At 46.5% G+C, this 27,565-nt stretch overlaps 1 protein-coding gene across 1 annotated transcript in view; it reads right to left on the bottom strand.

The window, feature by feature from the left end:
* ZNRF3 (zinc and ring finger 3) overlaps positions 1-24,584 on the bottom strand; it is a 157,550-nt gene extending 132,966 nt beyond the window's left edge. The window contains exon 1 of the mRNA XM_077874192.1: positions 24,086-24,584. Within this exon, the coding sequence (XP_077730318.1) occupies positions 24,086-24,385 (300 nt within the window). The 5' untranslated portion in view covers positions 24,386-24,584. The remainder of the gene's footprint in view (positions 1-24,085) is intronic.
* Positions 24,585-27,565: the final 2,981 nt, after the last annotated feature.

Here is a 27,565-nt window from a genome sequence, read left to right as displayed (position 1 = left end):
ACCTGACATCTTTCCTAGAGACAGAGAAGCAGTAATTGAGTGCTTTGGTTAAGAAGAGGGCTCCTTGATCCCCAGATGTAATCCAGCATAGCTAAGAGATAAGGATCAAGCCTTTAAAAAAAAAAAGTTACTTAAGCAAAAAGGAATAAAGGTCACAAGGGGCTGAAACTACGAGAGGCAGGGAAGATGAAAACAGAAAATTTAACATTCTAAAGAAAATGCCGCCTGGCCGGGTTCATTTTGCACCTCTTGCCCTAAATAAAAAAAGCTGACTCGAGCTTTGGTCCTGGCTAGAGTAAGCAACTGTTTCTAGAACAACTTCACCTTGGTTACATATTTCTACATGAAACATTCCAAAGTTGCTAAAGGCCTCCCAGGAGCATCTGCTCCTGTTTCTCGGGAGGGAGTCAGTTCCTGTGGAAAGTGTTTGTTTAGTTTGATTACAACTTTGAAGAGGGGTAAGAATTCTGGCCCAGAAGAATTTAATGGCCGGGCCCTTCTCTTACATAATTTGTAAACAAACAGAGTTTATCCCAGTGTGGCTCATTTGGCTCAATGGCTGGATTTAGAAAAATATATTCCTCATTCATCTGGGAGAAGCCACAGTAAGGCCTGTCAATAACCAGAAAAATGCCCAGGCCAGCCGGTTGCTCTGTTGCCTAATCCTAACGGACCTCGACATCTCTCTGCTGAAACCCAGGACTGGCAAGACGGAGCCCCAACAGAAGGGCTATGGGCACAACCTGAAAAGCGGCTGAGGAATCACTCCCCAGAAGTTTCTACACACTCTTGGTATATAAAAAACCTTTGGGGGGCGGGGGGAGGCCACAACAGCAAATTTCCCCAAGGTGTCATGAATGGTTGAGTGTATGGGTGGAGAGCAATTTGTTACTAATAACAGTTAAAGGCCAAAGTTGGCATGTAATTTATTTATCTTTAATAAAGTGAACTCAAGGCTGTCACTAGAATGGTACTTACTCCCTTACATTCCAGGCTGCTCTTGGGATAGGAGGGCACAGCCCCCAACTGAGCCCCCAGGCTGCTGTAATGATAAACCATGCTGCTGGACAACATGGGGCCAAAGAGGTTGTGTCATCAAAAAATCTGGCCATACACAGGGATATCAATTACCCGGGCGTGCCTGCAGAATAAAAGGCAAACACCTTTGCCTGGCATGCAGGACCCCTCCCCCAGTCCATCCCCTTCTGGCCTCTGAAGTTCATTTCCCTCCCCATTCTCCAGTTTGAGTGATTCCCCCCTTCCTGTTCCTGCCTTGCAGGAAGCCCCCAGACATACTGATCCTCCCCGATGCCTCTGGGAATGTCACCCAACCCCCACATCCAGTTTACAGATGTGGGGCTGAGGCTCAGAGAGGCTGGCTCCTCATGGTCCCACTTAAGTAGGCGGATCAGGGTGCAGGTCAAGCCTCCTGTCTCCCAGCCGTGGCCTCACTCAGCCGGCCTCACCTTACCCCTCACACAACCACAAGTGCATTCCACACCAGGCCGCCTCCAAAACTACTAGAGAAAGCCCCATCAGATGCCAACTGGCCTGGATCTCAGCAAGTAATGTTTCCCACCCCCACCCCCCCAGCAGGGGTAAGCGGGAGGCAGGGATTCCAAGACCAGCCTTCTTTAAATCCAGATGGAGGCCTACCCCCAGGAGGCTTCCAAGCGCTTTCCCTCAGTCCCCTGCGCATAGTACTCACCCATACATTCGCATTATACTCCCACCACCTCAGGGACACATTCCATCTCTCCCACCTGCCCATGAGTCCACCCCTACAGACACTCAGGAAGAAGCCAGCAGTTAGTCTGTGAACCCTCTCCAGAAAACGTCATGACCCGTATCCATCAAAAGAGGGCATTAAAAAAAAAAAAAAAAAGAGGGCATTAAGGTCGGCCAGACACACCTTTAAATAACCAAAGCCTACTGCAGAATTCTTCACCTTCATACCAAGACTATAGGAATATGATGGACTACAAAGAAGAGACTGGGCAGGCTCAAATCCTCAAAGCACAAAGGTATTTATTTCACTTTGTCCCCTTGCTACCTTTCAGATCCAAAGTCTAACAGAGAAACTGAGGCTCACAGATACAAATCAGTTTTCACCAAATTCATTATGTAAATGAGGAAAGGACATTGACTAAAAAGAAGGTGCCTTCTCCTTTTCGCTAAACTACATTTCTAGGGAAAAAATTTAAAAAATAAATAAATAAACTACATTTCTAGGAAGCTAAGCACATAGACCTGATTTGTATAATCATTCTATACTGGCAAGAGCAAATTTTAGTTGTTTTCTGAGAAAATTAGTACAGCGAAAACCATCCTGGTCTGAGGGCAGAGTCTGTGTGGTAGGGTTAGTCAGCAAGCCCAACAGGAAGCCCCCAGGACAGGCCGATACTTAAAGGCTGTTGGCTCCCAGTCAGTCCCTCAGTCCCTCACTGTCCGTTCCCAGAGGGCAAGTTTCCACAAAGAGTTAAGATCAGGGAGAGCTTCAGAGCTTTGCAAAGTGGTTCAAAACCAATAGGCATTCTTCAGACAAGTGTGCCTAAAAAGCCCAACTGAGCCACTAGGCCCTTGTCTGGGAACCAGTGATCTCCACTAGACCATTAACTTCATCTCTGCTCCCTGCCCAGACAGATCTAATCACCAATTTTAAAAACCCAAACTGCAATCACGGGTCCTATCACCGTATTATCAATGCAGGCTTTCCCTTTCTTGAGCAAAACAAATTGCATCTGACTGGCCGTGCATCTAGCAATCCAGCTAAGCCTGGGGAGGGAGTGCAAATGCAGAATGGATTTGCTTCTATTCCTACTTCTGATCAGGGGTGGGACAGACATATCCCATAGAACATGGGCAAACTGATACTCCATTAGTATTGTTGGAAAATGCAAACATCACCACATACAGGCCCCAGTGGTACTAATTCAATGGTCTTGGACTTCTTTCTGCCCAAATTTCACTAGCTAGTGACATAGCCTACTTATCCTATCCAAAGTAGACTTGCACACTACCCAACACTACTTCAAGATGTGCTCCCAAGCACCACTACCTCATCTATAGTATGGCCAGCATGCACCATGGACCAAGGGACAAAAGGATGCCACCAAGATGCCCAAAAGAAGGTAAATAAACATAAGAAGCTTTTCCGGGGTTCTCAGGAAAGAAATCTGGGCTTCGATTAATTCTCAGTTGACTCTATGGAGCTGACCTGCAGCCAACAATGATATACCGCCTTCTCTCTGGAGAAGTTCTTCTGAACTATCCTTTCAATCAGTTGTTGTGTTAGTTGAATATAAGCTACTTTTAATGTGAAGTTAAACACACTACTTAAAGGGAGCATGGCTGAATATAAATGACCCACTCTAGTGGTGCCCTCCAACAGAACCACGTAAAAAATTAACACTATTTTCACAGTCCAAAAATAGAGCAACATCTTAGCTTCAAATCGCCAGTGTATTTAAAAAAAGCTTCCCATCAAAAGCTCACTAAGTCAACAAAAAAAGGTCACAGAAATGACCTGAAATCTGCCTTGGTGAAAGGCTTACCTGGGTTAAGTATATAAGGACAATAGCCAACAGGCTTTCATTATATCTTTTATTCCCATGTATTTTTTGTTAAAATGATATATTTTGTTAAATAGCTCATCAACTAACTCAACAAGTGAATACTAACATCCACTCTGGACCACGCACTAGGGCCAGTTAAAACATTCTCCAGCACAGTCATCCCCATGGCTTGCAAAGGGGCAGGGGTGTGGAGAATGAAACTTAGTTTTCAAGACAGCCAATGATAGAGCAATGAAACTACAGAGAAAAGAACCTACAGTGTCTATAACCAAATCTGAACATGGCACTGGGCTGGAAAACCAAATCAAAGCAAAATCTGGTCAACAAATCTCCATGGAACCAGACCATGAGAACCAGCACCCACCAAATGGGCACTCTGGGGGACCAAAGATCACCACCTGCTCCCTCAGCAAGTCGCCTGCCCATTCTCAAAGACCATCAAGTTCTCATGTATAAGAGACTAGAAAAATTAGGGGAAAATTATATAAGATTAAAATAATACTTGAAGGATAGCACAAAGCCATGCAAGATAAATTGCCCAATGGGGTGTGGCTGTGCCATTTGGCATCTTAAAAATGGCATCTTGGGGGTTTTACGTGAAAATGACCAGGAAATCATTCTCCAGGTGGCAATTAACATTTTAGCTCAAATTCCAGCCACCCCACTCCCCCACCAAGGTTAAGGGAACTTTTGGGAGGGGGTAGGGAAGTAATCATCGTGACTCAGACAGCCTAGCACAGAGTAAACACTGAGTAAACACTCAGTATATATCTGCTGGATAAAAACCCAAGCCAGTGGCTCTGCCGTGGGCCCCTGCTAAGCAGCAGCACCTCTCTCCACCGTAGCTGCCAAGTTTACCTGATGTTTTTTCCTGAAGGACTGTGAAGTCCCCGAGAGTGGTTCTATAGCCACAACAGCCACTGGTGCCAACACATATGAAGCATTTACGGTGTAACTTATGTATACTATCTCACTTAATCCTCACACTCCTTTGGAGGTAGAGGTACAAGCTATACTGTCGCATGTTAGAGATGACGAAACAGGGAGGTAGGCTGACCTGGCCAAGATCAAAGGCATTGGTAGTGCTAGGATGCCATCACAGGCCTATCTGGCTCCAAGGCTGTGCTCTACATCTCTGTCCCTTGCATGGCAACAGCCTGGTCAGCTCTGAACTCTCAGATCGCAACATACTGTAGATTTTAGCCTCAAGAGGTTTTCTTAGCTGTAAGGGGTTGGTTAGCAGGCTGCCATGGGATTTGCCAACCTCAAACTGCCTTATGGTGAGGTTGTAAATGCACTCCTGAGCTACAGGCCAGCTCTCCTTTCACTAGCCATGCTAAAACCTCTCTGCATGTTGGTGTCCTCATAAAAAAAAGAAGGGTGAAACCTCTTATTGCTCAGAATCTTCCTGAGGATCTAGCGAGACCCACAGTGTAAAGCCACAAGGACAGTGTCTAACATGGCATTCATTTGTTCAAATGTTTTACCAACCACCTACGTGACCTTCAGCCCTAAAAGGCTTCCTTGTAGTAGGAGGTAGAGCCAGCAATGATGGTGGCAGCCATGGAAAGTTCCGAGCTTCGATCTGACAGGTAAGTAACAGCAGCTGAGAGTTCAATAACTTGGACTGTTCATAAGCAGAATGTTTACCCAGGGCCCAGGCTGAAGAACCCATCGTTCTCTGTTCTGTAATTTGTTTTGATTGGTATGAAGTTTTCTTTTCCTTTTTTCTTAATGGTTTAACAAATCTGCATTGCAACTCTGTTTTTTCCATCCCCGAGACTGAAGCCTATGATTCTCTATTACTTTCAGCCAGTAAGTCTAGCAGAGCCAAGTGGAGCAAGCCTGCAAAGATCAGGAGAGAGTTCTGTCTATCTGTATTCCCTGCCCCAGCTACAGCAGTATCTGCTGAAGTTACATTATAAATCATAACTCGCTGAGGCCCAGTCAACACGCACAGGCAGGGTAGGACATCATAGCTTGGTCATCCATTAAGAGACACCTCCACACACATTGCCCGGGTCTCCACACTGATCTGAAAGCTTTCAGGTCAGCCAGAGAGCAGATTCCTAAGCCAAATCCAAAAAAAATTCAGCCTCTAGAAAGTCAAGGGACGAACAGAAGTGCCTTAAGCAATCTCAAGCAGGCAGGATGATACAGAGAGGTGGCCTTTACCAAAGAAGCTAAAGGAAGGGTCAACCTTGTGTGAATACAGCCAAAGAGCCTTCGCCAAAGCTGCAAAGGAAACAAAAATAAACCAACAGGATAAAAGGAAGGCTGTTCCATGAGGAAGAACTTTTGCTCCAGTTTAAAAAAAAAGGGGGGGGGAGAGAGAGAGAAGAAAAGAAAAGAAAAAGAAAGCACACACTGAAATGATCTAAAGCTGCCTATAAATATTTGGAAACATCAAAGGCGGTCCTGTTAAATTAAAAATGCTGTCACACAGATAGGAACTAGCCTCTAGCACTGCCAGCTTCAACATGTGAGCCTGTGATCTGAGGAGTGAGGGCTCAGCTCCTCAAGAAATCTGATTCACTAAAGAAAAAAGTGAGTGAGCAGTTGAGTTTTAATAAGGGCATTAAATACCTGAGGAATGAGCTAATTAGGGTTTAACTCTTTCAAGATTGTCTGGGCTCTTAAGAACGGTGTAAAGTAAGCTCCCTCCAGAATCTAGTTAAATCGGCCTCGAAACCTGCAATGTAAAAGAAAAGTATTAAAATAGCACCTTAGGACTTCAAAGCTGGTAAATCCCACCAGGTCCCTTCAGATCGTTGGCAGAGGCCAAGTGGAGAGAAAAGAGGAGGCTGACCCAGAATTGTTGTCTGAGATGAGGTTAGGTTGCTTGTTTATTTAGAGGCATTTTTTTTTTTCCACTTGGACTAGATGAGAGCAAGCTCACTTTCTAATACCAGATTCATTCTACCCTATGAATCTGCCCTTTACCCAAGACACTCTGGGGGTGTCGAGTGGGAAGCCCTTCATCTACCAACTGGGCTCATTCACTCGCATGCCACACAAGACATTACGGCTGAGCCTCCCCAGACATGCTCAAGGTCACTACAGGAAGTCACCCAGTGATTTCCCTGCACGCATTCTGGATCAGAATCCTAAGAAAACCAGGAAGAGTCCCCAGTTAGGAAAGCTCCATCCGGACCGCAGATCCTTTGAGGAGCAAGATTCTTCGGTCTTGAGGTAGAAAGAAGTGGGATCTCAGAGACAGCAAGGAGAAAAGCTCACCTGCACAAAAGGAGAAGGGGCATCTTTCCATCACCCAGTCTCAGGAATGTGAGAGAAGTGGGTAGACAGAGATGGAAACTACCTTCTCCATTCAAGGAGAGGAATGCACAGCCCAGTCTTGGCAGAGAGTGGTGGGGGAAAGTTAAAAACACATACACACACACAACACAAAACCCCACAATGCACTCCCATCATTCCCATTTTTAGAAAAAGCCAATGTGTCTAATTTGAGGGTTAAGATTAATAAAGTATTTGCTTTGGCAAAATTGCACACTGGATCAAACCAAGTGCTGAAGTCACTTGTGCTTGCCACAGGCCCCACATAATTAGGCCCCCAGAGCACAGCCTTAGCATATCACAACATTCCACGTGCCCTGGCCGGATCCAGAGGAGCAGTCAACCACCCTGCTTTCCTTCAGGGCGGCCGTGCCTGTATTCAGGCCATGCGGCCTGAGGAACAACAGGCAGGGTAGCCTAGAAACCCAGGCTCCTCTACCTAGGACTTACAGTTCACATGTATGTGTGTGCACACATGCCCAAACTGACAGAGCTTGGGCTCGGGACAACGATCTAGCTGTAGGGTGTAGGGGTGAGCAAATGAAGCTGCAGCGAAGCACACCTTCCAGGAAACAGAGGGAGTTGGGGACCAGGGAAGAACGAGCTTCCTGAGCCTCTTGTACAAGCCACTCTGGGGAACCCATGTGGCCCCACCTAGGGAGAAGGGATACAATCTAAGTGGTAAGACACTGAGCACGTTAAAAAAAAGATACCCATGCTATGATTTCTTCTCAATGAGTAGTACCTTTGGATTCTTTAACCTTGATAAACTACTAGTTTAGAATAAACATGTTCAACCATTTGAGAACTATAGCATGTTAGGTACAGGTAAGGGACGTCATGAAACAATGTGTATCATTTTATTCATCATCATCCTCACCATCACTAAATACCAACTATATGCTGTGAGTAGCTCATTTATTCCTCATAACCACTCTAGGAAAAACTTATCTCCATTTAACAGATGAAGAAACTGAGACCCAGAGAGGCAGAATCCCTTTTCCACAGCAGGTAACTGGGTTCAGACTAAGGCAGTCTCTTCCATCAGCAAAGGAAATCCAGGGCTACTTCTGCAAAATTTACAACTTGCTTTAAGGAACCTGGCAAACCCTGGCTGTCTACGTAGCAAAGCTGGGTGTCTACTGCAGCCATGTCAACGTTCGATGACATGGAAGGGTCCTCCCCACTCCTCTCCAATGCAGCTGGCTCAAGGTTGTCACTTTAACACAGAAGTAAGGAGAACTTTTTTTTTTTTTTAAGATTTTATTTACTTATTTGTGAGACATAGAGAGAGAGGCAGAGACACAGGCAGAGGGAGAAGCAGGCTCCATGCAGGGAGCCTGACGTGGGACTCAATCCCGGGTCTCCAGGATCACGCCCGGGGCTGAAGGCGGCGCTAAACCGCTGAGCAACCCGGGCTGCCCAGTAAGGAGAACTTATACCCAAATCAATTAAGAGTCTAGAAGTTAACTTGTAAGTTGGTTCTTAGGAATACATGTGTCTCTTCTCCCATAAAATGGTGGTTGTCCTTTCTGCTCCACAAAAAGCTTACCCATATAATTAATGATGTAGCCAAGTTTGGGGAACCCCACTCAAATCAGCTCATCTCTTAAAGGTAACACAAAGCAGAAATGCAGCCAGAGCAGAGGTCAAGAATCTGCATACTAACTCCTTTATGTCCCCTTGGTATCTTGTTTCCTAATGTTACACACAATTCTAACACACATGGTTCCCTGGTTTTCTAGAAATGAACAACAGAAATCATAAGCAGCATACAAGAACTACTAAGAGAGAGAAGCAAAGGAGAAGAGTGAACAACTTATGCAAAGGTCCCACATCAGCTCCCAGGGACACAGCCTCATGCACTGAACAACTCTAGGGGGTGCCCTTCATATCTGTGGTCACCCTGGATCTAAGTTGTAACCAATTTACAGCAAACAGATGTCACGTATATTTAGGAACTAAAAGCTATTCCAAATTCAGATAATGAGACCCTACAGTCTGGAGTGGAGGAAATGTCACAGGACTGAGACACCAGCCCTGCCTTGAAGGAGGATCCAATCTAATGGAGAGTCACATAGCTGACCCCAAATCAGCAAGTAAAGATTAAATGTGTGGTCAGCCTCCCCTTTTGAAAGCTTCCATTCAATGGGTGGGTGCGGGGGATTGCTTTTTCTGTTTTGAACCTGGAAGGCAAGCCCCCCCACACATACCTAAGACTGCTTGACCTGTTGAGCCTGTCCCAGCCTCCAGAAGTTCAGCTCTCCTTCTGTCAAGAAATGCTAGGACAGTAGATGGTGCCTCGAGTCCCATCCTGCTCTGCCAGTCTGAGGCCCCAGCTGGGCCCCTGTCTGGCCTACTAGACCTGATCAATTCCCTTCCCAACATTTCACTGCGTAACACCAAGCACCGCAGAATTAGTCACACAGGACACCATCTGCAAAGGGGCAAACAGCGTTCCAGTGTGGGGTGCCAGGGACACAACCCTCCTCCTCCTGTCTTAACTCAGATTGCCAAAGCTTGAAAGCCAGGCATTTGAAGGTCCCACCCATGGGTGATGGCTCCTACAACCACGGTCTTTACTGAATATACAAGAATAAGAGGCCTTCTTGGAATAGGGAGAAGAGCTGGAGGGAGAGGCCTCCAAACATCCACCCCCGACTCATTCTTCTTTCCTCCCACTTTCTCCAATCAAACATTACTAAGTAAAGTTATCGCAGGGCAGGGGATGTTGGCAGGGAATGAGAGAAGTGGTTGGTAATATTAGGAGATAGAAGATTCCCTATTTACCCTGCAGCAAGTGGGAAAGACATCTGCATGAGACCCGCCATATAACATCCGCAAGTTCACAAGACGATGATGAAAACAGCCTTGCAAAAGTAAATTAAGAAAATTAATTAACGTTATCTAAGCATGTAGTAAGAATTCTAGAGTTTTTTACATCTTCCTGCAGGGGCACCTATGGGGCATCATTTTACTTAGAACATTCAAAACCATTCTGCCCCCATCCCATTGCTGTTTTAGAGCCTCCCCCCTCCAAAAACAAGGTTGGCATGGCAACCCAAGCACCAGTCACCGTGGTCCCTAACCACATCCGCCAGAGCTTGGCATGCTGAGGCGTGTGCCAACTCTGTTGTCTGTAGGGCACTCCTGGCCACAGTACACAGCAAGCTATAATCAAGGCAGAAACCAGCACATTCGTATAGAACTCAGCTCAACATAAATATTCATTAAATGGGAAAACCTATGGTGATGCAATGTTGAGACGGCAAATTTAAACACAAGAGTCAGGAAATGCAAAAATTACCACTGCCACTGGAACCTGAAATCACCCACACGGCACATTTAATGCCACAAGTGAGTTTATGTGTCCTGGAGATTTAAACCTAATAACACCGAAAGTTTAAAATTACACATTAGCTGTTTAATTCCCTGAATGGCATTTGCTGATGGGGACTGGACATTTCCAGAGTGGACGTGCCATGAAGAGGCATGGAGGAAATCCTCATAGTATAAGTGAAATATAACAACACATCATGGAAAGACCCTAGAATCTTCCTGAAGGTCCCAGTGCCCAGATGATAGCCACTATTCCACAAGAACCGCAACAATAACCCCCTACAAAAAAAAAAAAGTCAACATGCCAACATGTTCATAACGAAACAATAATTGAATAATTCCCAGATGTTTCTAGTGAACCCCAGGAAGAGCAGAAAATCAAATGTTTATTAAATTGAAATTTTTTCCACTCTAAGCCTGCTGGCCTCTTTAGAAATACTACTGTAGGGCAGCCCAGGTGGTTCAGCTGTTTAGCGCCACCTTCAGCCCAGGGCGTGATCCTGAAAATCCGGGATCGAGTCCCACGATGGGCTCCCAGCATGGAGCCTGCTTCTCCCTCTGCCTGTGTCTCTGCCTCGCTCTGTCTCTCCCACAAGAATAAATAAATAAAATAGGGGATTCCTGGATGGCTCAGCGGTTTGGTGCCTGCCTTCGGCCCAGGGCGTGGTCCTGGAGTCCCAGGATCGAGTCTGTGTGGAGCCTGCTTCTCCCTCTGCCTGTGTCTCTGCCTCTCTCTCTGTGTGTCTCTCATGAATAAATAAATAAATAAATATCTGATCTAAGAAAAGAAAAGAAAAGAAAAGAAAAGAAAAGAAAAGAAAAGAAAAGAAAAGAAAAGAAAAGAAATACTATTGTAGTCCTTTAAAACTCTGCCTCCCACCCAGCACTTAAAACACAGGATCAAGCCTCATGCCAGAGCTTCCAAAGGGGGACAAAAATGAAGTAACGATGTGGTACAAATTTAAGTAAGGACCCACATACAGTTGCCTCTGATGGGTCGTACTAGAGCTACATATAAGTTTTGCTATTCCTCAAAAGTACCCATTTTCTAAGTGTCACCAAAACATCAACCAAACTTAAACACACTCCCTAAAAATCTACAGTCAGGCTGAGACATTCTCTTCTCCAGCTTGGTTTGGACACAGCACCCAGGTAGTCACATAATAGGCTGGAAGGAGTTAGAGAGGACATCATCCCCTTTCCAGACCTAGGGAGCAGGGCCAAGGTGAAATTACTGTGAGAGTCTGGTCCATCCCAACTATTTGGAATAGCCCTAGGACACATTCAATGTCTGCAAGCCACTTGTGAATTGTTTCTACAATCATACAAAGTTCTCCCTCAAAAAAGCCAAGTCTTTTTCTGGCCATGCTGACATCCCCATTGTTAAGTATTATGATCTAGAAGAAGGATTTCAATTCAGTAAATATTTGTGAGTTGTATCGCAAGGGATGAGTAAGACCCAATCCCTGTCTACTGGGAGCTGTGATTTCGTGGGGAAAAGAAAACATTAACAAGGGAATAACTACAATGAGGAATTTAAGATCAGCTGCCAAGTGAAGGACAGAGCACTTTGGTTCAAAGGAACACACTGATGGAAGAGGAAACATGTTATGGGAAGGACTGGACATGTGACCCCAGTGCAGGTGACAGCCCTGAGAGAGGGAAAAGGCGGAGTTGGGAATGTGGAGGCGTGGAAATGTATTACAACAGAAGGGCACTCAAAATGAGAGGCATAAAGGACAGCCCAGGACCCATTAGGGAAACAGGGTGGAATATGAAGGACCCAGGTCTGTAGCCTAGAGGCAATAATGAGAGGGAGATTGGAGAAGGCCTAGGTCACCTAGCTCAGCTAGCTAGTCAACAATGGGATGGTACGGAAAGATTTTGATCAAGGTTATAATGAAATCCACCACCACCATGGAAAGATGAATCTGGTGAAGAGAGGAAGAACTGACGAAGAGCAAGATGTGAGGCAGGGAGACGAAGAGACAGCATCTGGCGTGAAGAGGGAAAGTCAGCAAGGAAAGAAAAATCAAACATCTTGAGTGCACCATTTCCCTTTGACTTGGCCACAGGCTACCTTGAATTCAACTCTGAAAAAGCTTTGCCAGTCAAGCTTGCAACACTCTTTACACACCATTGGCTGACTTGCTTACCACCAATTCCAACACTGAGGCGCTTTCTGAAAAGATGACAAATCTCTAGATACCCCGTGTCATTTCCAAAAAACTGTATAAAGGGGCTGAACACACATGTCAAATGCATTTAAGTAAAAGTGTATAATTAGGTACAAAGAGAAGCACTCCATGTCAAGTACGGGACAAACCCTGGCAACCATGATAACCTGAAAAGCAGCTGGCCTTCTGGGACAGAATCCAGGGAAGACCACTCCCAGCTGAGAGAAGAGACGAGATAATACAAGTGAAAGTACACTGGGGACCCTAACCCACCAGGCACATGGAAGATTTTCTGGAACTCAACCACCGGAGTGGGATGCTGTCCGAGAAAGACCAGCACTGGGGAGCCCCAAGACTACATTTCTAATCACAGGTCCCCTTGTTAAACAAAGGCTGTGGGCCCTCATGCACAGTCCCCACACTGTAAAAGGACAGCTAAGCCACAACATTTCCAGGGTGCCCTCCAGCTCAAACAGTAATTCTAGAGGTCAACAGAAACCAACGAGCAAAAAGAGAAGAGGGATAGAAATCATAATGAAGACACAGGTCAAATGATATCAGCCTTCCAGGAGAACAAGAGAAAATGGAAGCCCCTGTACCAAAGTAAAAAGAGCACTCTGGTCACACAGGGCCATTTAGCCTTCCCCAGGCTCATGGGGTCCACCAAAGCATCATCATACTGCCACAAATGGACATCAGACACATTGCATCAGTTGAGGAGAGAAAGAAAGGAGGCTCACCAAACACAACTTAAATGCTTCCAGCTTCAGAACTTTCAGAGGAAGGATGGCAAACTCCAGTGCCTAGAGGGGCCAGGCGTGAGTAAATATAACTACCAGTGAGTAAAGTGAGCCAAAGCAATGCAAAAGCGGCTGGTGAACTGAAGGGTCCATGCCCCATCTGAAGGGCACGGCCGCTACTCCCCAGGACAGGCTAAGCTAGTGCCATGCAGAGCAGTAGACCCAATGTTGCCAGATCTGTTCACTTTTCAACAAGCACCAAAGCCCTAGATTTTTATGTAAAATGTCTAGATTTTTAATAGGGATCCAAAAAAAAAAAAAAAAAAAATACCAGGAAGCTCTTTTCAGTCCTTGGTCCTGCTGTTTAGAGCAGCCCTGGCGATCTGACACTTGGCTCTACCTGCATCTCTGCTCACCACAAACTGACAGCGTCACTCTGCACCAGAGGACAGATTCATATGGCCCTTCTGGACCTAGCCTGTTCATAAGCAGAGAGCCTGATCTACGGGAAAGCAGCAGGGCCCAAACCAATGAACACAGGGGCAGCACCCTCCTGGGCTGCAATCTGCTGCCACAGGGTGTGCCGACAGCACAGTGGTGCCTTCCACGAGGTCTTCTCTAGGCCTCTGAGCACAGCCATCTGCCTGGACAGCCGCCCTGTCCCGGCCCAGAACACAAGGGCAGCCTGCTGCTCCAGAATCATGCTCAGGTACACCTACAAGGGAGGACCCAAGTACCACGCCAGGGACCTTCCCTTTGTAACAGACCTTAGTCATAACTCAGATCCTCATGGGAGAGGAGAAAAACTGGTACTTTACTAAGCACTATTAGAAATAGACTTTTACTTATATGGAGCTGCCTTTTGGATTTTTGTTGTTGTTAGAAACTGACACTATCTGTTAGGACCAGAAATAGGTGGAAACTTGAATGCAACATGGTAGGGAGTATATACTAAAACTACTCTTTTGCAGAGCAATCTGACAACACATAGCAGGAGCATTCAAAATATACTGTGTGACCTCATGGTCCTAATTCTAGAACTTTATCCTGTGAAAATAAGGAAGGAATGAAGTATAGTCATTCCTTAGAATAATGGAAAACAAGAGCATGTTACATAGACTCTAAAAATGTTTCAGAGCATTTAATGACAGGAAAATACTCAAGGTGGATGAAGGGTTATAAGCACTAAGTAATACTTTCTCACATTTTCTTTAGAATATCTCCAAGACCACAGGGAAATGAAAGGAAAGCTGCACCAGAACACAAAAGTTACAGAGGTTATCTTTAGGTAGTGGGATTCATTATTTTCATTAATACTTTTCTGTATCTTCTACAATAAACGTGTATTATTTTTACAATTAAAAAAAGTCACATGGGATCCCTAGGTGGCGCAGCGGTTTGGCGCCTGCCTTTGGCCTAGGGCGATCCTGGAGACCCGGGATCGAATCCCACGTCGGGCTCCCGGTGCATGGAGCCTGCTTCTCCCTCTGCCTATGTCTCTGCCTCTCTCTCTCTCTGTGTGACTATCATAAATAAATAAAAATGAAAAAACAAAAAAAAGGCACAGGAGCTCCTGGCGGGCTCAGTTGGTAGAGGACGTGACTCTTGATCTTGGGGTCGTGAGTTCGAGCCCCACACTGGGTACAGAGATTACTTAAAAGTAAAATCTTAAAAAATAGTAAGTTACAGGGCAGCCCCGGTGGCACAGCGGTTTAGCGCCGCCTGCAGCCCAGGGCGTGATCCTGGAGACCCGGGATCAAGTCCCGCCATCGGGCTCCCTGCATGGAGCCCGCTTCTCCCTCTGCCTGTGTCTCTGCCTGTTTCTCTCTCACTCTCTGAATGAATGAATGAATGAATGAATGAATGAATGAATGAATAAATAAATCTTTAAAAAAAAAATAGTAAGTTACAGATGATTTTTTTTAAGGGAAGATTCTGGCCCTGACTAGAAGCAATGTAAATCAAATCTCTTCTAACATTTTTGCCTTATCCACCAAGTCCTCAGGCAAGCAGGTCAATGAGCTTTGTCTTTATGTAACCCAAATTCAATCCCAGCTCTGTGGCCTCAAGATGCTTACTCTGACTCTCAGCCTCAGTTTCCTCTGGCGCTAATTCAACTGCCCCAGTTTGTATGAGAGAAATCACAGAAATAACACCTGAAAAGCACATGCTATATCATGGCTGTAGAAAAGGCTGTTTTCCTCTACACTGTTTCCACAGGAGAAATCAATAAATGTCTGCTGACAAATTAGCATACTTAAATTCAAGTAAAAAATCAAAGTTTAATCAAATTCTTACAGCGCCGGCTAGGACCTTACACACACCCAATTGATCATGACCCTTATTCTTTTATTTTTATTATTTTTTCATTTTTATTTATTTATTTTTTTTAAAGATTTTATTTATTTATTCATAGACACAGAGAGAGAGAGGCAGAGACACAGGCAGAGGGAGAAACAGGCTCCATGCAGGGAGCCCGATGTGGGACTCGATCCTGGGTCTCCAGGATCACACTCCCGGCTGCAGGCGGCGCCAAACTGCTGCACCACCAGGGCTGCCTATTTATTTTTAAAGTAGGCTCCACGCTGGGCATGGAACAGGGCTTGAACTCATGACCCTGAGAATCAAGACCTGACCTAAGATCAAGAGTCAGACACTTAACTAATTGAGCTACCCAGGCATCCCATCTAACTAGCTAGGTACTAGCTATCTACTTATTTATTTATAGAGTGGAGAGAAAGACAGAATCTAAGCAGGCTCCATGCCCAGCACAAGCCTGATGTGGGGCTTGATCTCACCACCCTGATGTCATGACCTGAGCCAAAATCAAGAGTCAGAAGCTCAACTGAATGAGCCACCCTGGCACCTCTCCCCGCCTTTTTATTTTTAAAATGCAGCAGCTTCACCACAGAAATCCCATTCTAACATTTTGATGTAAAAATGTTACATCAAACTGCTAGGATCCTCAAAGTCTATTTTCACCAAATCAAGTCTACACATTGAGTTTCTGAACAACCATATCACACTGGCTGCTAGAGAGAGAAGGGGATTAATACCAAGTCTTAAAACACATCTTAAGTGTAATAAAAATAAAATGTTCTCCCTTGAACCACAATAGGCCAGCTGACCTCATTCTCTTCACACTATCATGAGTCAACAGAGCTGCTAAAAGTCAGACTTTAAAACATCTCATTCAAGCTACAAATGGAACAAAGAACCTCTACTCTTTACCTCCTCCCTATCCTGTTTGACAGGTATAAAAAGGCACGTCTCCACAAAGGGGTTATCAGCTTTAACCTCAAAGGTAGGTAAAAATGAGTCGGAAAAGACCAGAAGGCTCAAATCCACATACTATGTCATTACATACATGTTTCTTCAGAATGGGCTACCCAGACCTAAACTTTGCACCCCGGGCCAGGTGTTCCCTCGGCATCCGGTAGCCATGGAAGACTTGTGGCTTGCATGCTGTCTGCCCCCTACACTCAGCTGCCTGTGGGTGGGGACGGTGACCTTCCTCACCCCCAACCTGCCACCTCACCTCACCCAGGGTCTGGTGGATAGGAGGCAGCAGTGAATGTCTGTTGACAGAAGGAACACAGCACCTGTAGTGAGTTTCCACCCAGAAGGATGGCATAAGCAGGGAGAACCCACAGCTTTAGGTTCTTGAAATCTCTTAAATCAAATAGCTAGGGGACATGCAGTCTGTGCGAAGTCAGAAAGGCACTGAACGTGGGATGTGATTTTTTGCAGAAAGCAATGCAGACTTCAAAATGGCTCTAGAAAGTCAGCCACAGGAAGGAGGTGTGTCTCACACCAGAAATCCCTTAGATGCCAGAACACTTACAAGCCACTCCAACTCTCCCAACAGCCAAAAAAGTGACAGTTGTGTGCTTCAAGTCATCGGTCCCTCTTCCCAAACTTGGCAGACCGGCCCTTCATGGGAAAAACAAGTTAGTACGAGAGAAGGAAGGAAGGAAATAAATCTCTGTAAGCGTAGAGCATCTTCTCAGTTAAAGTTATGGATTCACTTATTGGTTAGTGATCCTGGGTTTATACCCGACTCCAAACTGCACCATCAGTTCCCATAATCTCATTCCAAGCAGAAGCAAGTGCCAAGTGAGGCAGTCTTGTAAAAACAGAAATGGCTTAGAATCGCACGGACCTGGGTTTGAATCTCAGCCCTACTGCAGACATGCTCAGTGACATTGAAAATAACTTCAAAAAAAAAAAAAAAGGGAAGAAAATAACTTCACTCTCAGAGCTTAGCTTCCTCATCTAAAAACCTGAGGCATGCCATCTAGCTCACCCATGAAATGTGAGCACGGCACTGTGCCCAGAGCCAGGCACACAGGAAGCACTTGACCATTAGTAGCTATCTTATAAAGCTCTGACAGAGGGGAAGACTGAGCAAGTCAAAATCTAAATCAAAGGAGAAAAGCAACCATTTAGGGGCACCTGGGTGGCTCAGTTAAGCATGTGCCTTTGGCTTAGGTCATGATTGCAGAGTCCTAGGATGGAGCCTGCTGTCAGGCTCCCTGCTCAAAGAGAGTCTCCTTGTCCTTCTCCCTCTGCCCCCTCCCCTGCTTGTGTCCTCTTTCTGTCTCTCAAATAAATAATAAAAATTTTTAAAAAGAAAAGAAGAAAGAAAAGCAATCATTTAAACCCAAAGTACAATTTAAGAAGGCCTGGCTTTTCCCAATTAAACACCTGATTTTAAAGCATGCTTCTACATCTGCATTCTCTGGCAAACTCAGCTGAAGGACAGAAAGACTCCAAGCCTGGGAGTCTGGAGACCCAAACAGTTATCAGGGTCATCTCTACTCTCCACATGCCCTGGGCAAGGCACTTCACTTCTCTGGATCTCCTTATCTCACACATTAAAGGGCTGAATCTGTTCTTCTGATTATCAAGATTGATTTAAATGTCATTTTTGTCATGAACTGTAAATCCACATTCTCCAGACTTGGGAAACATCAACAGGAAGCAAAGTTTTCACATGGTATATATTCAGATTAATGATGAATCTGAATTCCAAGCCGTGACTGTCATTTCCACAGACATTAAGGCTTGGCTGTAGACTATTCTTCATGGGTTTCTGTCCATCCATAACGGATGTCCACATTATAGCTTTCTTAATATTCTATGTTTTATCAAGTAAAGAACGTCTACAAACCCTTATAATGCCAGGTATCCTGCCCCTTGACATGCACACACACAGGTTACTCTCATACAACCTGTAGTTATAAAGCCAGTGGACCCACCAGAACCAGAGAGAAAGGTCCATTCTTTCCATCTAATCAAGCAACTTTCTGGAACTAACAACAAAAAATGAAAGATAATCCCAAAATTTATGAGCTAGGTCACAGGAAGTTACTTAAGTCCATTAAGACCCATTGCCTGCCTGCTGTTCATTCTAAATCCATCATTCATTCACCAACTATGAAGTGTCTGATAAATGGCAGACACTAGAGATCCAGGGATGGATCCACGGATGAGCAAAAATAAACATGCCAATGGGGCCACAGTCCACAAGAGAAGGTGTGAGGAGTTGTTCTTAAGGCATTTCAACATTGGAAGATGCTCCATTTCATTTTCCAGTAAATGATGAAAAGGAACACATTTACAGTCAGCTTTCCCACATGCTACATTCAGATCGCCACCTTCCTGCACTTCACTCTCTAAATGCAAATATTCTTTGAGGGGCTATTTTCTCACTTCACCCAAGGATAATGCATTTAACTAGTACCAGATGGATGCGCAAGAGAAAAGTTAATTCATTATAGACAATGGATGTCTTGGGAACTAAGGGCCCAATTCTGTGGGGGAACCCTCTTGGGAAGGATTATCACTTATCCATACACATGTCTGTCTCTGTAAGAGACGGCAGACTCCAAAAAAATAGCAATACAGTGTCTGAAAATAGGGTTTGGTAAACATTTATCAGATGAATATGCTCGACGGAGACACACAAACCTGTAGACTTCTTTACAACTCTTGCCAGCCTGAGCTCCAAATTCTTAGTAATGGACTCTTTTGGTGATGGGTATTAAACCAGTGCTTCTCTTTTTCCTCTTGGGGAGAAGGGGAATCCCAGAAATCCCTCAACAGGCAAAACCGTGTATCTTCTCAAGAAAACAGAAGAGCACATTCACAAGTGCATTGCATCTATAATTTCAGGTGTTGGGACACCTGGGTGGCTCAGTAGTTGGGCATCTGCCTTTGGCCCAGAGCGTGATCCCTGGATCCTGGACTGAGTCCCCCACATCAGGCTCCTTGCAGGGAGCCTGCTTCTCCCTCAGCCTCTGTCTCTTATTGTGTCTTTCATAAATAAATAAAAATCTTAAAAAAAAAAAAAAATTCAGGTGTTCACAGGCCCTCTCTGGAAGTCTGTGACCTTCAGATTAATAACCTCCACACTACACTGTTAGAAATTAGACTCAAGGGATCCCTGGGTGGCGCAGCGGTTTGGCACCTGCCTTTGGCCCAGGGCACGATCCTGGAGACCAGGGATCGAATCCCACGTCGGGCTCCCGGTACATGGAGCCTGCTTCTCCCTCTGCCTGTGTCTCTGCCTCTCTCTCTCTGTGACTATCATGAATAAATAAATAAAATCTTTAAAAAAAAAAAAAAAAAGAAATTAGACTCAAAATAATGCCCAAGCCTAACCAGCCAAGTTCTATTTATTTGGCAAATATAGGAGCAAAGGGGCCAGACAGACCTGGGTTTTGACCCAGATTTTATCATTTGCTAGCTGGGTGAGGTTGGGGAAGTCAAATCATTTTTCTCGGCCTCAGTTTCGTCACCTGTAAAATGGGTTAACAGTAGTGCTAATTCCATGTTAAAGTCAGGATGTGAGGAATAAACACATGATGTGCTTGGCACAGTGCCCTGCACACAATAAATGAAGGCCATCACCACCTTCCCTCTGGTCTGCAGATTTCATGCTTAAACCTCCCACTCCCATCTGCATCTCCATTCAGAGCTGCATTAACAACTCCCATGGGATCTTAGAGAACAAGGCAGAAAATATGAGTCCCTAAGCATTAATAAGGTCACAAAACACAGCCCTAACATTTTCCCCCAAATCAAATACTTGGTTTTAACCTATGAAGGCCCTCTAACAAGACAGTCAATCTCTTTCTGTGTAAATCCAGGTCAGCTGCCAGCACACAATTGTTCTATTAGGCCAAGTCAATTTTTAGAGGCAGGCCTGTTAACTTAAAATGGAGATGAAAAGAAAAGTGTTTGATCAAATTTGGAACTGCAGAAACACACTGACAGGGAAACAAGACAGAGGAATTAGTTTCCTAAAATTAGTCTCTGTGATGCCCTTAGTTAATATTGGATATTTAAGGATTTCACTCAGCCCTTCTAACCCACCATCCGGCTTCCCCCAGCCCCTCATAGCTAAAGGCAGTGAGTGTCTTAGTTCTTAAATGTTCTCAACTTTCCTCTGCTTTCAAGACCATTCAACACTTAACCCAGGATCCAGAAAGACCAATTTTAAAGTCACACAAAACCGATCATTCAGAGTCCTTCTACAAATGAATTTCTCAAGCGTTTCTAAATATTTGACTTCAAGGGGGAAAAATGCATTTCCACTTTAAAACAATCTTTCATCTCTAGCGATGCAAATTTTCTTTGTTTGTTTAACCAATCCACATACCACTAGCCAGTGTTTAATCAGGCCTTTATTTAACATCACTAACCATGTGAGTTGCGTGGACAAGTCTGAAAGTTTCAGATAATGATCTCATAATAGCAACAAATTGGTTCAAAGATGAAATATGTATCAATATGTCTAAGAACCCTTTAAAGTTCCACACTTCAGAATGACAGAACTGTAATTAATTCCTCTGGCATTCACACTGTTCACACTGTACGTCTAATACACTTATGAGCAAATGGACTTCAGTGCTGCATGAATAAATAATTAATAGCATTTCATATCCACACATTGTTTTCACTACTTTCACAGATGAAGATGTTCAAAAAAAAAAAAAATCTCTCTTCTTAACAGAACAGAGTGGTGACCTTGCGAAAGTTACTTAAGCCTAAAATGCATAAGGAGAGAAAACCAAGAATCCTGATGACTAATACCAAGGTTTGAATTACTAGCTCTCTTTGACACCGACACTCACACTCTAACACACACACACATACACACACACACATTCTTAATCAGGCCTCCCCTTCCCCTAACCCATGCAAATGACTGAACAACAGGTACTCTAATTAGAAGTATCTGGGGCAAACCAAGACTACGATAAGGTATCTCCTGTCATTGTACCTAATAGGGAGGGAGGAAAAACAGTAATACAAACCAATTTCCTATCTTAAGAATTCTTAGAGGAAAGAGACTCCCAAACAGGTCTTTTTCTCCCCTTAACCATGAACAACAGTGCTACCAAATCCCACTGGAAATAACACAAGTAAAGCTAGAGTGCTACTATTTAGGTTTAGTTATAGGAAAATGAGCCTTGCTCTGACAACCATAAAATATTAAATAGCAAATCACACAGGGTTATTTTAAGATAGTAAATAAAAGGAGGTTTGAAAAGTTCAACAAGGCACTTAGAAAACATGATTAATCTGAAGCTAAACACCAATTTGTTTCTTCTACATTCTCATTTTTCATACAAAATGTTACATTCCCTCTCAGCGGTTCTGAAACACCAGCTTTCCTTACAAAAACATTTTTCAGGGCTGACAGGAGCCACGCCAGTTACTTCAATCGGGCAGCATTCGAAGAACTAATAAAAGCATGCCAGCCTCTGTACACACACAGCCCTGAAAGCCATGCTGAGCTGTTCTCTAGAGTTGAGAGGTTCAGCAAGTGGCCCCCACAAAAAAGTTATTAAAGATATGGAGTGAGAACACCGAGAAATGACTATTCAGACAGCTCAGATAAACTCACCAACACTATGCAGTTATAAAGGAATTAAGGACACCTATTAGTGATTGCTTAAGAGGTCAACTTATTAAATACCATTTAAGTCATTTTTCTTTACTTAGCAATTGTTGACTTAATTTGGTGGGGGGGCGCTAGGCTAATGGACTACAAAAGAGTTAGATAAGCACTTCAAAAAGATTCAAAGAGAATAGATTCCTTCTGCCAAATTCATACATTCTCTCTCTACTCACAAGGATAAAACAGCTACAAATGGTGTGTTTAAACTGCTAATTTTGTATTAAATGGTGAACCCAAGATTATCTCCAAACCCCAGCACTACCCATAATGGATAGCCCGCCAGACAAACTACCGTGGAGAAAGAGTACAAGTTAAAACACTGCAGATAAAAATCACAAACTTCAAAAGTCCCCTTCAAAAAGTGAAGTGCCAGGCTAAAACATCTTTTCTCTTAGGAGGCTGTAAATCAAACATTTCTAAAGCCATCCAGGGCACAGTGAAAGTCTCAAAGAGAAACAAGGAGTTACAGGGAATGAGCTCTAGGATTCAGACTATTCTTGAAGGCTTCCACTAAAACGTGTTAGGAATCTTCAGCAGACCATCTTCTCTAAAGCTTATGAACTAAAGACCGTAACTGTAACATTAACAAGGGAAAAAGTCCCAAAGCTTTTAACATATGTAGTCACAGGACTCAAACATGTGCTTCCCCTTCTCTTTACCCTGCAGAAGTTTAAGATGAGAGTAAGAGCTCTGTGAGGCAATGCTGCTGATTAATCGCCTGGCAGGGGTGCCTCTCCCCGCCCCCCCGCCCCCCCACCCCCGGCTCGGTAAGGACACACCTCTAAGGAGCCAAGCTGCACAGCTCCCTGTCCTATCCACGTAGGGCTTCGAGTATGCACCACGGGAGGGGAAACGAAGAGGCTGCTATGCAATCATCCATCCAGTTCCCTTCTCTTCATTCATAACTCATCCAAGAGTAAAGCACTAGAAGGCCCAAGGCTTGCAGCCCTGGAGCCATCCCATCATCTCCAAAAAGGCTCCGAATCAAGTCAACCATTTCAAATCGCCCGCATCCGAGGCATGCATATTAACCGCCTTAAGTGCGCTGGCAGTCTGCTAACAAGTTGATAAAATCATAGCCAAGGAAGCGGGAAGGCATCTACCCAGCTCAGCAACCGCAGAGGCTTCAGCTGAGCCCGTCCTCCAAAGTGTAGGCTCAAAACTCTCCCTAGCCAGCCTTCTTTGGAGTGCAGACCTCTCTCATGGGGAGCGGGGTGGGGGGGGGGGGGTCCTGTCAGTGTGCGACCCTGTCTCCCTATTTCCAGGCCCTCCGCAAAAGTCCTTGGCCCAGGAGCCGACAGGCGGTCTCCCTCCCGCCCGCTGTAATCTGAGGCACGCAGCGAAGGCTGCCTTCTGCGGCCACTCCAGGGCACCCGCGATCCCCGCTCCTCGGCCAGCTCCCCCTGCTTGCTTGCCTGCTGCTGCATGTCCAGAGCCCTGCAGGGGGGTCAGCGGCCAGGTGAGGCTGGCGGCAGGTTCCAGGGAAGAACCTGGCGTTGTGCAGCCTGCAGACAAACCTGGCTACTCCCAAAAAAGGACATGCAAGGATGCAAAGCAGAGCCTGTGACTGCAACAAGCCACCCCATCCTTCATCGCCCGTCGTTCCAAAGTTGGCATGCAACAGGTAGTTCCAGGACTTCCACCTGAGGCAAACGGAAATGCCGGCCGGCCCACGGGGGCCGCGTCTACGCGAGTCCCCCGACCCGGGGTCTCCCGCCCGCCCCCGGAGGCCGAGCCCCCACGTGCGCTCGCCCCCCGCTGCGGCGCCCTGGAGGCCGCGTCCCGCCCGCCGGCCCGGGAGGGATGCCGCCGGCCTCGCCGCCGCCCCTCCCGCCCGCCCGCCCGCCAGCCCGCGGCGGGGTCGGCGGGCGCAGCCCCCGGAGCCATCTTGTGGCGGCGGCGGCGGCGGCGGCGGCGGGGAGGCGGCGGCGGCGGGGAGGCGGCGGGGAGGCGGCGGCGCGGCGCGGGGCCCGGGCGGCGGGCAGCTACCTGCACGATCTCGCCCTCCGCGCTGAGCGTGGCCCCGGCCCGCGAGAAGCGGCCCGTGAGGCCGGTGGTGTAGGTGGTGTAGTCGCCGCTCGGGCTCGACTCGAACAGCACCACCTCCACGAACGCCGTCTCCTTGGCCCGCGCCGCGCCGGGCCCCGCGGCCGCCAGCAGCAGCCCGAGCAGCAGCGGCAGCGGCGGCGGCGGCGGCAGGCGGCGGCCGCGGGGGCCGCGGGGGCGGCGGCGGAGGCGGCGGCGGCGGCGGCCCGGGGCCCCTGGGCGCCCGCCCGAGCGCGGCCTCATGGTCCTGCGGCGGGAGGGCGCGGAGGGCGGGCGCGGCCGGGCATAGTCGCGGGCCGGCGGAGGACCGAGCGCGGGCGGACGCCTCACAGCCCCATCGCGGCGGCGGCGGCGGCTTTGTGGGTCGCAGGCTCGGCTCGGCTCCCCCGGCCGTCGCGCCGCGGCCCTTTCATCTGCTCCACGTGAGGGGTTATCCCCGCCCCGGCAACGTCGTGACCCGCTCTCCCCTCCCTCCCCGCACTCGACCGCCGCGGCCGCCTGGGGAGGGGGGGAGCGGGAGGGCGGGGCGGGGGCGGCGGGGGGCGGCCCGGCGGCCGGACACGCCCCCGCGCTCGCCCCGCCCCCTCGCCCCGGCCCCGCCCCGCCCCGTCGTGCTCGCCCCGCCCCCCGTCCTCGCCCCGCCCCCGCTCCCGAGCTCCACCCCTTCGTCCGCGCTCCGCCCTCGGCGGCAGACATTTCTCCTCACCGTTGCCAGAGTTCGGCGGGAACCCGGGCTGCATCCTGCTGGCGGGCGACTGCGTTGTCTCTGGAGGCCCCACGCCTGCGGCCCCGTGCAGTGGTTGGGGCCTTGCCCTTGCTGGCTCCGCGGCCCCAGTCCGCGGTTCCCGGGCCCGCCCCCGGCTCGCCACCCTCACCCCCAGCTCCAGGACTGAATGGGAAAGGCCGCCCGCAGCTCGGCCCGTGCCGGGCCATCCGGTTCTTCCCGGTGTCGCTAAGACAGCACTCAACTGGGGAGGCGGAGGAAGGAGCCGTTTAGCCATTGGATTCTGACGGAGTTCACCTTTCTGCAGCCCAGACACTGTAACTCAAAACACCCCCCAAGAGGAGTCCTGAGACGTTGAGTCTCCATTTGCAGAAGGCCAGAGTATTCCAACACCATCACCTCATGCGCAGAATGACGGCTGCCAAATTCACGTACCGAAGACTTGCTCCAGGACCCAGGGCTCCCTAATCGCCCAGAAGAGAAACTTTCAAGTCCCTGCCCCTCTTTGGAACATGCCTTTTCCGCCCTCGTCTAGCCCTATGAGAATCGAACCCATCATTCAAAACTGAGATTCGGTTCCCACTTCCTCCGTGGGCTTTTCCTTCTCTCAGCCAAATGGCTTTGTTCAGATATACGCAAATATTTGGTTAGGATGATCTGCTTCTACTTGCTACCACACCCAAAATATTAAAAAGACGAAAAGAAAACTCATTGAGTTATTGTCTTGGGTAAACAATTTACCAAGGGTAAAGGAGAAAAAAAATATTTTCAAAACGCGGGCTAGTAAATACACTTGAAAAAAATCCACGGATCTGCATTGCCACATTTGGACCACCCAGAGTTTCTGCTTAAGAGGGAGGCACCTGGGAAAGCAGGGCTGTGAGTACAGGGGCTTTGTAATTCCCTCAGAACCAAGCCTAACCACTGCTGGGCACCAGCAATCCTAATACTTCCCCCTAGGTGGCCCAATCCAGTCATTAAGTAAATTCCTATAGCCCACCCATGACACTTTGCAGTATTTAAAACTCAAGGTAAAAAAAAAATAATAAAAATAAAAAAAATAAAACTCAAGGTCACCGTCAACTGATGAACGAGTCGACAAAAACAGTACATCCATACAATGGAATGGTGTAGTGATACCGGCTACAATTGTGAATGAGCGCATCATGGTAAGTGAAAGAAGCCAATCATAAAGAACCACATAGTGTATAATTCCATTTATGTGAAATGTCCAGAATAGGCCCAGCTACAGAGACAGAAAAATTAGTGGTTGCCAGAAGCTGGAGGGAGGCAGAAATGGGTAGTGACTGCTAATGGCTTTCTTTTGGGGGTTGATGAAAATGTTCTGGAATTAGATAATGATGATGGTTGCACAAGTCTGTATATATACTAAAACCCACTGAATTTTACAGTGTGAAATGATGGATTTAATGGTACACCAATTATATCTTAATACAGTCGTTAAAAAAATTTCAGTCGTTAGCAGTATTTTTTTTAAGATTTTTATTTATTTATTTATTCATTCATTCATTCATTCATGAGAGGCACACACGGAGAGAGGCAGAGACATAGGCAGAGGGAGAAGCAGGCTCCCAGTGGGGAGCCTGAGGTGGTACTTGATCCCAGGGCCCCAGGATCACCACCTGAGCCAAAGGCAGATGCTCAACCACTGAGCCACCCAGGTGCCCCCATTAGCAGTATTTTCATGCGAACACACACACACATACATACACATAGGATACTGTATAAGGATATTTTCTACTCTTTGAAGGCTTAGTTCAAATCTCACACCCTCAGGACTCAGGCGGCTCTATTTAAAATGGTAGTGTACACCCTTCTCCCCGCCCCCCCCCCAAATCCCAATCTCCCTTGGCCTGCCCTCACCCTCCACCCCCATGACATTTATCCCCTTCTAACATACTAAATGATTGCTTCTTTATTTTTGTCTCTATTCCACGCCCCACGCACACACATGCCAGAGAACAAACTCTATATTGGCAAGGATCTTGTCTTATCACTGACTTAGGCCAAGGCTGCCTGGCCCAGAGTAGGCACTTGATACATACTTGTTGCATGAATTAATGACTAAATGAATGAGTTATAAGCTCATCGTTTTGTATCCCTCCCATTTTTCAGACATTTGGGGCAGCTTGTTAACTAACAGCTGCTTAGGAGCACTGGACTTCATGGGACCAAAATAAATTCTGAATGTGGAGAACAACAGTCCTTCCCCTCAAGGACCACAGCAAAAACCCAGATAAGAGTCAAAAAAAAAAAAGAAAAAGAAAGAAAAACAGAAAAGAAAGAAAGAAAGAAAGAAAGAAAGAAAGAAAGAAAGAAAGAAAAAGAAAGAAAGGAAGAAAGAAAGTTCAATTTTTAAGATTCTGTTTAAAGAGGGGCGCGCCTGGGTGCCTCAGTGGTTAAGTGTCTGCCTTTGGCTCCGGTCATGATCCCGGGGTCCTGGGATCAAGTCCCACATCGGGCTCCCCATAGGGAGCCTGCTTCTCCCTCTGCCTATGTCTCTGCCTCTCTCTGTGTGTCTCTCATGAATAAATAAACAAAATCTTCAAAAAAAATTTTTTTAAAGATTATGTTTAAAGAAATACATGGTTAATAAAACACAGGCCAGCAACACAAAGATAACACAACTCCTCTCTCACCATTGTAAAGCTGCTTAAAAATGGAGATACTTACTGAGT

Source organism: Canis aureus, chromosome 27 (genome assembly GCF_053574225.1).
Source record: "Canis aureus isolate CA01 chromosome 27, VMU_Caureus_v.1.0, whole genome shotgun sequence".
Lineage (NCBI taxonomy): Eukaryota > Metazoa > Chordata > Mammalia > Carnivora > Canidae > Canis > Canis aureus.
This window is presented reverse-complemented; position numbering and strand designations above follow the sequence as displayed.